General features: G+C 49.2%; 1 protein-coding gene across 2 annotated transcripts; it reads right to left on the reverse strand.

Moving 5' to 3' along the window:
- Window positions 1-2,435: 2,435 nt before the first annotated feature.
- Window positions 2,436-8,860, reverse strand: LOC132579581 (zinc finger protein 454-like). Of its 2 annotated transcripts, none has more exons than XM_060250045.1 (4): window positions 8,731-8,860; window positions 5,991-6,117; window positions 4,647-4,760; window positions 2,436-4,123 (listed from the first exon to the last, which is right to left on the reverse strand). In XM_060250045.1, exons 1-4 carry the CDS (start codon window positions 8,758-8,760, stop codon window positions 2,610-2,612), a joined length of 1,785 nt encoding a protein of 594 aa, XP_060106028.1. In that variant the 5' UTR covers window positions 8,761-8,860; the 3' UTR covers window positions 2,436-2,609. The 2 variants fall into 2 exon arrangements, with proteins under 2 accessions (XP_060106028.1, XP_060106027.1); XM_060250044.1 differs by having other exon boundaries at window positions 2,436-4,126.
- Between the last annotated feature and the right edge of the window lie 1,380 nt (window positions 8,861-10,240).

A 10,240-nucleotide genomic window follows, 5' to 3' on the forward strand; every position in this document is an offset into this window, starting at 1 on the left:
TGCAATGTTGCTGGATCTGTACTCAGAGCTGGAACCAGCACATACCACAAGGGGTCTGGAAGCAAGTGCGTGCAAGCTTGAAGGATGACGTATGAAAAGGATAGGGGCAGGATACATGTGTCAGAAGCCTGTACTACAGAATAATCAAAATGCTACTTCTGGGGAGCCTGACACTAACAACTGGGAACCTCACTCTGATGGAAGACCGTCCTGGGGTCTTGTGTATGTGGGAGGGAAGACCAGGGTTAATCTGATTATAGGTGGGGATGACTAAAATCCAAGGTGGAGAGGAAGAACACGATCTTCTTTCTAGCTTTGAGCTGTACAAAGACCCTAAAGGTATGTTAGGCCCAAGCCCTCCTCCTCCATCTTTTTATGGACTGACTTAACTCTGGCCTAGTGTCAGAAATGCAGGACTCTTATTGATGTGAACGTATATTGTGCGAACTCAGACAAACTGCTTCTATGGACATTCAGAGAATATTGGGACTAACTCAATATGGACATTAATAACAAATATCCACTTGCCTACTGTCTATAGGCACTGGACCCTGTGTGGTTCTGAGCATTTGGCAACTGTGCCAGCTTCAGTAGGGACATTTTACTCTGTGGCGCCAAGCAACAAACACTTCAGCTTGGCTAAGAGATCTCTCTCCCTGCTTGTTCTTACCAGTGCTGTAACTATGCATTCCTCCTGCATAGAAGGACTCTATCAGGCTTCCACAAGGATCTGCCAGGCCATGCAGAACCGCACTCTTGTCCAAGGAAGACAGCCTTAACAGCAGCCTTCACCAGAAGCCATGAGAGGGATCCTGACTCCATCTTGTTCTTGGTCAACCATGAAGGTAAAGCAGGAGAGTCGCATACACAGGGTGGGGCAATCCAGATGCAAACAGAATAAGCCCTAAATTGAACAAAGACTTTGCTACCACACAAAAGCAGTTCCTGCCATGCTCACACATCACAAAAGACTGTTCCTGCTAAGAAGATCCTGGAAACAAAAGGATTAGCCCAAGGAAGTAACTGACGCTGACAATCAAGCCCCTCCTGCAGGAGAGCCCCATTGTGGTAGCTATGGTGTTAGTAGGTTAACAATGTGGCTCTAAATTGACCCACTGTCTTTTCTTTGTTTAGGGTAGTTTGTCAATAGGTAAAACCCATAAAGTACTTGCTAATCCTTTCATTCCATCCCCTGTCCAATTGTTACCTGGAAATCCAATCAGGTAACCAGAGCCAGGTCTGCTCATTGGCTTGAGGTGGGCATCCAATAAGGTACATGGAATAGACTAGACACTGCCCACCAACAAGCCAGCCCCTTTTTTGGGAGGACCTTTTCTTTTCCAAAAATAATATAACAAGAGAGAAAGCTTCATCTCTCTCTCTCTTCAAGCTGAGCACATGGAACCAGATGGGTGCCCCCCCATTACTCTAAGTAAGGGGGCCCACAGACATGGCACGTGGCAGTGCATGTCTGAATCTTCTAATTGTGACTGGACTCTAAGCCACCAGGATCAGGTCGTATACCCTGTCTATGTTTTTACCCTTGTGTTACCCCTCTATCAATTTCATATGTGTTTTCTTAGATCTGTATGTGTGTTGTATGTATCCATTACCTTGTATGTGTGTTCTATAGTTTTCTGTAATAAAAACATAATTATTTTACTTAATTAGTGTCCTCTGTCAATTTAGTAAGAATTTCTGGAAGCAGTATCCTGTATACATAGATTCTTGATCTCTTTTGAGCCATAGTTGCCCACCTATTAATTCCCCAACCTCTTTTGAGGGCAATATGGCTTACAGGTAAAGGTAGTTCCCTGTGCAAGCACCAGTCGTTTCCAACTCTGGGGTGATGTTGCTTTCACTACATTTTCACAGCAGACTTTTTACGGGGTGGTTTGCCATTGCCTTCCCCAGTCATCTACACTTTCCTCCCAGCAAGCTGGGTACTCATTTTACTGACCTCGGAAGGATGGAAGGCTGAGTCAACCTTGAGCCGGCTACCTGAAAACCCAGCTTCCACCGGGGATCGAACTCAGGTTGTGAGCAGAGCTTGGATTGCAGTACTGCAGCTTACCATTCCACTACATCCCAACTTAAATAGGACAGAAAACAAAGGCATTTGAACCCTTCCCCGGATTTCAAAGAAACACAGCATATGTCCCAAAATGACTGCTTTGCCACGCTTCTCTCTAACCCAGGGCTCTGTCTTCAAGAGTGGCTAGCCAGATACTCTTGGGAGAAAAAATTCAGGCTTTAGGTGATCATAGTCCCTTGTAATTGCTTCCCACCAATGGTATTTAGAGACAGACTGCCTCCACGATCCATGTGGAATTGAAATCCAAAGTGCTTTCTTCAGCTTCTCACTCCTGCTGCTGACGGGTCAGTACTTAAGAGATGGCCACCCTAACGAAGCAGGCCAATCAGTGGAATGTTCAACGGCTGCTTGTGGCCCCATTACCCATCCCAACACTTTAGTATACAGTCCCATATGGTATACATAATGCCTGTAATCTGGTGATCCACCTGAAAAGCTCCAGTAATCTACCAATGGGCCCAAATTTACTACAACCCTTCCTGATGGTGGTGGAGGGGGCAACATATAAACTATCTCACATTTGAGGTTCCCAAATATTGGACTCCCTGGCTGGGTCTTTCTCCGGCTTGGGCTCCTGCAGATTTAGCAAGAGAAGTGCCCCCACGGAGACTGTTTTCAGGCTGACCACACTCACCACCTCTTGCGGGACAGGCAGGCCTGAGCTTTGCAAGCAAGCGGCCCATCCTGCTGTGTTCTCTCCAGGCTCACTTTTCAGGGTATGGATTCTCTGATGCTTGATCAGGTTGGCACTCTGGCCAAAGGTTTTGTCACAGTGAGCACACTTGAATGGCCCCTCGCCCATGTGGATTCGCCGATGCCTGATGAGGGTGGAGCCTCGGCGGAAGGTCTTCTCACAGTGGGGACACTGGTAGGGCTTCTCCCCATCGTGCAGCCGCTGGTGGCGCATGTACTCCTGCCTGCAAGTGAAGGTGGAGTCACACGAAGCGCAAGGATAGGGCTGCTCCCCGGTGTGGATTCTCTGGTGCCAGATAAATTCTTGCTTGTACCGAAAGCTCTTATCGCAGCCTGGGCACTTGTAGACTTTCTCTCCGGCATGGCTTCTCTGGTGCCAGGTGAATTCCTGTTTGAACCGGAAGCTTTTCTCGCATTCGGTGCACTTGTAAGGCCGGTCCCCAACATGGGCTCTCTGGTGCCACATGAACTCCTGCTTGAACCGGAAGCTCTTCTCGCACTCAGCACATTTGTAAGGCCGTTCCACCGAGTGGGTTTTCAGATGCCACGTCAGCTCCTGCTTGAAACGGAAGTTCTTCTCGCAGGTGCCACATTTGTGGGGCCACTCTGCCGTGTGGGTCCGCTGGTGCCACATGAGCTCCTGCTTGTGCCGGAAGACCTTTTTGCACTCATTGCACTTGTAGTTCTTCTCTCCAGCGTGTGCTTTCTGGTGCCACGTGTACTCGTGCACGTACCGGAAGCTCTTGTCGCACTTCCCACACTTGTAGGGCCTCTCCTCTTTGGAAACTCTCTGGCGGACATTAAGTGCTGAACAGTGCATGCATGCGCAGGGCTGCTTCCCCACATGGCTTTGCTGATCTGCAGTGGCAGAAGAGCTCTTCCTATTGCCACTCTCGCACTCCGGACAAACTTGTGTCACTTCTCCTGTGGGTGGCACTGCGGGGATGCTGTGAGCAGAATGGGCAGGGAAGCATTTCTGGCACTGGGTGCAGATTAGCAGCATCTCCTCCTGGGCACTGGGCTGAGGAACAGCAAGATGCACAGGCCAGAAGGCACCCACAGCTGCACCAGAATGCCCTGCATGGAGCTTCAAGGGTGCTGGCTGCTTGCCTGTCGCGGTGCCATTTGGCCAGGGGAGTTCAGTATGCCAGGGGGGTGGGGCAGCCAGCCCAGTCATGGCAGAGTGACTAAGAGGGGCTCTTGACCAGGTAGGCAATTCATAGACTCTTCCATGGTTCAAAGTCCCCACAGATGCCTCTGGATGTCCTTGATGCCATGACACTTGCTTGAGATTTTCTGGGAAACAGGGCTCCTCCTTTACCAGTAACTGGTTGCCTGCTGCAGCACAGAAGATGAAATGCAAATGTTACATGTCAGCAATAGAGAACCAAGCAGGTCACAACAGAGCACCTGATTACATATATCCATCACCTCGTGACATGCTTGGCTGCTGTCCCAAGCATGGGGTGGCCACATGTTCAACAACTGTCAAAGAGTAAAGATATTTTGAAAGCACAGGGCCATTTCCAGGTTGGCACCCTCCCTTTTCGGCCTCTCAGTTCCATCCCTCCTTCTGCTGCATGGAAGGCTTTTGCTAAGCTGACGTTTTAAACAGCCTATTTTTCCTGCTGACAATTTCTCGCACTGTTTTATTTTGAGATATCTTTTGCCCTGGCCATTTCAATCAAACATTAGATTACCTGCCATCAAATCTTGCCATTTTGGATCAGTTTCCAACTCCTGCTGTGTCCTTATGCCCCACCATCAGCCCCCTACCCTCAAATTACTGGCAATGGGCTTGAGTTACCCTGCTGATTAAAATCATTTGCTTAGGAAGGCTCACTGCTGTGTTACTTACAGGGAAAGTCCTGGCTTGGAATCTTGCATGCCTTCGGCTCCTGGAGACCCCCTGTGCATGGCTCCTCCCCTTGCTCAATCCACAGGATGATGTTGGGCTTGGGGGCAGCAAGGCCTGGTTAGGAAACAGTGCCAGATTAAACCCTGTGGAGGCCCCTAGGCAGTCAAAATCTTGGAGGCCCCTCGCAAATTAGAGTTGGAGCATCTGCCCTGCTGCCTGCGGCCCCTACTGCAGGCTCCATCTCAAAAGCCCCTTTGACAAAGCTGTGGGGGAGAGGCAGAGAGAGGCAAACTTGGCAACGACACCAGCAGCAGCCACATCAAGCAAATTGGGCAAAGAGTGGCTCAGTTGATGGTTGCGCATGCAGGCTGAGAGAACTGCAAGCAGGAGGAAAACCAGGTGGCGAGGGAAGCCGGCCCGGAGCCTAATTGTTAATCCAACCCTGTTAGGAAAATGGGGGAACAACCTGTCCATCATCTCCTGGCCATTGCAGAGCTCTGAGTAAAGACAAATGTTTGCACCTTCTCCTTTAACCACCCCCTCTCCCATGCCATCAACCCTGTCATTTCTCGCCATTTGGAGGCATGAATGTGTATAGAACTTCCCCTTGTTCAGAAAGCTTCTCCCCCCACCCCCCCAAATGGATTGTGCATTTCAGAGTGCTCTAGTGTGGGCCTAGGAAATGTGTGCAATGCCACCTGCAAAACCACCTATGGGCCAAGGTATTTGGTCACCCCAAGCAAGGCACACCCTCCTGTGCAGCCACCAGCCAGGTCGGAGTCCCTGCAGCAACACTTCAGAAGCTTGGCTCAGTCTTGGGGTGCAGCCCCTCTCATCTAGGATGCAGTGCCCCTTCTTTCTTGCACCTTTACTGTTCTGGACCAAGCTCAGATCTTGCAGGGTAGCCACACCTTCTCTCTGCACTGCTCCAAACAGTTACTTGGGTGGTTTAGCCAGAGGCAGGGCTCCACTGGGAACTTCCATTAATCTCCTTGGAATGTTCTGGGCTTCCCAGTGACTCCTGACGAGGTTTGGCTGCATTTTGGGTGCAGCCCCCACCCCATTCATTGAGTGAACAGAAGAAGCAGAAGGATTCAATGGAAGCTGGGTAGTTAGGGTGGCCACCAGTGGGAGATGGAAGATAGGGCTGCCAGATCCAGGTTGAGCAATTCCTAGAGATTTGGGGCTGGAGCCTGGTGAGGAAAGGGACCTCAGAGTGTTATAATGCCAGAGTCCCCTCTCCAAAGCATCCACTTTCCCCAGGGGAACTGTAGTCTGGAGATGAGCTATCATTCCTGGGGATCCCCAGGTCCCCCCTGGAGGCTGGTAACCATAATAAATTACCTAATGAAAGAAGAGTCTCATAGTTGTCCCACATGACATCCCTGTAGAGCTGTTTTTGCCAGTCGGACAGCTCCTCCCACTCTTCTGGGGAAAAGTAGATGGCAACTTCTTCAAAGGTCACAGGATCCTGAAAGAACAATGAAACCAACACTCATTCAACCTGTGGAGATGCCAGCCCTCACATTACCAAGGAAGCTTAAATAAGGGCACCTGAGCTTTTCCTATCCTACATAATCCATGCTCTTATTTTTATCCTCACAACAATCTCATGAGGTAGGTTGGGCTGAAGGTGTAAGATTGGCTCAAGGTCACCCTGCAACCACCATGGTGGAGTGCGGATTCAAACTGGAGTCTCCTAGACAAAAGTCTGACACTCTAACCATTGTGCCACACTGGCTCTCTCGTTGTGGGAGGGGTGATGTGTTATACAGGGCACTGAACCCTCACCCTGAATCCCCCCTTTGCCTACGCTCTTTCATGCATATCTTCTCAGCCACAAAATGAGCAGCTTCCTCTTGGTTCTTAAATGAAAGCATTTTGGGTGGAGCCCCCCATTCAACAAGTGAACACCAGAACTGTCTTCAGCTCTGTTGTATTAGCTGCCATATTCTATTTTGCAGCAAATGCACACTCAGCCTGGCTTAAGAGCTTTCTTGCAACTAGTCCAAAAGAGAGGACTGCCCCAGTAAGCAGAACAAGAAAAGGGGGGGGGGGGAGAGAGAGATGCAGTGGGAGGAAAATATATATATTTTAGATTTGACAACCCCTATACTTCTTCAGGGGGATCTTTATAGTAATGTTGCCAGAAAGTTCCCATAGCGTGTAGCTTAGCATAGGGGTAATCGTCTAATAAAAAAAAAATTCCCACCGCACCCATTGGTTTTTGCCTTTTCTTGTTCTTTCTCACAACCAGCAACCTACAGTACTGAGGGAAGCCCAAGACTGAGGCTATGCAAAGAAGCAGAATAACAAACCAGCTCCAGGGAGATGTCTGCTTTAAGGCATGCTGCTGTGATGTTTCTATTTAAAGTATTTTCTGTGGGAAAAAGAGTCAGAGGAAAGCTAATGAGCCAAGTATGCAAATTTGTTTTAATGGTGGAGGAAACTGAGCATTCAGGGTCTCTGCAAAGTACAGAAAGAGACATCAGACTGGTCACAATTGGGTGGTCTTGTGGAGTCTGTATCTGCTAAATGAATTTTAAGAAATGATTTAGCAGCACCTGCATACCCAAGAGAGGGAGTGCACCCTGCATTCAGCAGCTCTTGCTCAAAGCTGGATATGCAAGTAATGCTCCAGACTGAAGGCACATTTCAGACCAGTTCCTGCAGGCTTATCCAAGGACAGCCATTCTCCTGCTTGGTTTGAGGATTCTGTCTCCGCCATTTCTTACCCTCTTAGAACTGATTCTGATGCTGTGTTTCCCCTTGTGTGCAACATGTCTTCCACTGTGGCAGAGGCCACAGGTCTCCTAGTGTCTATTTCAGCTGAATCACAGCAGTGCAAAACTGAAGATCTTGTGCTGGTATAAATCCCTTTGAGGGGAGAGACAAGTGCCCATGTTTTTTTGCCCAAAAGGGTTCTAAGAGCATGGGATAAGAGCTGGTTTTGATTAGCAAAATGGCATACAGGGGTGGAAGGGTTAACCCAGGGCCAGATTAACAATTAGGCCAAGTAGGCACTGGCCTATGGGCCCCCATGCCTTTAGCGGCCCCGGGCTGGCTTTCCCCCCGCTTGCATCCCTTAGAGTCTGCTCATGCAGCCAGCAACTGAGCCGCTCTTTGCCCAACTTGCCTGGTGTGGTGGCCAAGTTTGCTTCTCTCTGCCTCTCCCCTGCAGCTTTGTGAAAGTGGCCTTTGAGAAGGTGCCTGCAGGCTGCAGCAGGGGCCATGGGTGACAGGGCAGGCACTCTGACTCAGATAATTTGCGAGGGAGGCCCCCACCCCCCACCCCCAAGATTTTAACTGCCTAGGGGCCTCCACACGGTTTAATCCAGCACTGGCGTTAACCCCCTTCCTCCCCTTCCCATATGGTCTCAGTCTGCATTGGGAGCCTGGGTGTAATTTAGCTTCAAAAGATGCCAAGAAGAACGGGTCACAACTTTCCCACTGTTTCATCTGTTTTAACCCTGAGAAAAGCTCCAGTCCTGTATGCATGGAGTACTGTGATAAATGGCTTACTTGTCAGCACACCCCTTGGAGGTCATCCCCTAAGTGTAATGCGTGAGCCATTTTATACAGCCTATGAGATCTGTGCTGAGTAGAAGACAGAAGAGGGAGAAGGGAATAGCAAGTTATCCTCCAAGAGGAAATAAATACACAGGCCTGGCTCTTTGTGGGTTGTAGACTGACAATGCAAAAGCAGAGCCCCAGGGCTCCAGGCCTGCTCGGCTACAGAGGTGAACCCAGGAGACACAGTCTGCCAAACTGTTCCCCTGTGCAAGCCCCACTGAAACTGCAGGGACATAATGAGATCTGAGACCTGTCATTCCTTTCAAAGGGACTTGTGGCAGGAGAACAGCTCCTTTTTAGTTAGATGCTGGGAGAGTTGGGTTGTCCTCACATGACCCAGGGCTGGGCCTTGACAAAGCAAACAGATCCCCCCAGGCTTAAGCCCCAGGTCAAATGAAACCCAACCTGCTGGAAATTATATGGCAAGCTAGAGAAATTATAAATGAGAATACAATAGCAATCAGAGGGGCTGAGGATGCTTTTGCAAAAATGCCCACTTAGCTCCTCCTACCCAACGGGCAGAACCGGGGGCTCCAGCCATGCCTCCAGCCAATGTTCTTCTGAACAGACAGACGAAGACTTGGATCTTTGGCCAGCCACGAGAATGGGGGTGGCTGGGGGGAGGGGTCAATTCTGCAGCTGCTTTTCTCTGCACAGTCCCTCTTTCGCAGGCAGCAATTTTGTAGCAGGTGCCCAGAAGACCATTCCAACCGCAGATCTGTCACCTGCCAAACAGAAAGAAAAAGGGAGCGAAGAAAGGGGGTGGGGGGTGGAGAAGAGTTTAGTACCAAGCAGAGTTGCCAGTTCCCAGTTTCAAAACTTAAAGGGACTTTGAATAAATTTGCATGAACCTTATGCAAATCATCCCTCTGCTTCAGGGAGGGGGAAAAAATAAAGTTCATTTGCATCCAGCAAATGCAAATGGGCCTCTGCTCCAGCCTGTGTTTTCCCCTTGCAAACAGGCAGCCCTTCTTCGTTTGCATGGAAGTGCTTCTGCACAGGGAGACGGTTTCTGGCACAGCCCCCGGGTGGGTCCTCCTCCCTCTTCTCTTCCTTCTGATGGAGTTTCTGGGACTCCATTCAAGCCTAGGAGCCAGCCTGGACCTTGCCTGGCATGCCAGGAGAATTCACCCTGATCTCTGTGCAGCAATGGTATCAGCTGGGCATGGGAACAGGCCATGCCACAAAGACAAAGCTTTTCCATTGCCCCCAAACACACCCTTTTCCAATATGTGGGCCTGTGGCTGCAATTTATTGACTGTCAATAAATAACAAGGTGGATAGGCATGTGTGAATCAGCCTGCAGGTCCAGTGTACATGCAGCAATGAGGAATGCAAGAATGCCTTCATTTCACCACTGATTGACCCTGCCTAGTGGCAGGCTTGCCAGGGTTGGCAATTGGCAGGTGTCTGGAGATTACTGCACACTTCTGGGAAAGAAGGAGGATGCCAGTCCATGAGTGGGGACTAGCGTTCTCCCAGAGTGAGAAGTGATGAGACTGGAGACTACGGAGAGCAGCTCCTCTGGAGACAATGGCAGCTATGGAGGGTATGTGTGAACCTGCTCCCAGTCACAACACAGAGCCAGACACTCACAATCGTTAGAGGGCAGCTTTGCCCACTCAAAAAGCATTTGCTTGGAATATATATAAATGCATTGGAGCACTTAATTTTCAAGATTAAATGGTATGCGGCAAACATACTAACAGTGCCATCCTGAGCAGAGTTGCCCTCTTCAGTGGACTTTAAGTCAACAAGTTTTTTTCTTAAGTGTAACGCTGATTAGAACAATGCAGCAAATCAGTTTGCTTTAGAAAATGTGCAGTGCATCAAACTGAAAAACATGAAAGTCTGTTCACACAGACATTCCAATCCTGTAAATAGTTTCCACTAATTCTACAGCAATAGCCTATCAAGCCTCACCCATTCAACAATATAAAAATTGGACACACTTGACTTGTAATACCTGTCAAAAGTCTAAAATCATCTTATTTCTGAAATAAAGCCACGTTGGCACTTTG

This window comes from Heteronotia binoei, chromosome 11, assembly GCF_032191835.1.
Source record: "Heteronotia binoei isolate CCM8104 ecotype False Entrance Well chromosome 11, APGP_CSIRO_Hbin_v1, whole genome shotgun sequence".
NCBI classification, from domain to species: domain Eukaryota; kingdom Metazoa; phylum Chordata; class Lepidosauria; order Squamata; family Gekkonidae; genus Heteronotia; species Heteronotia binoei.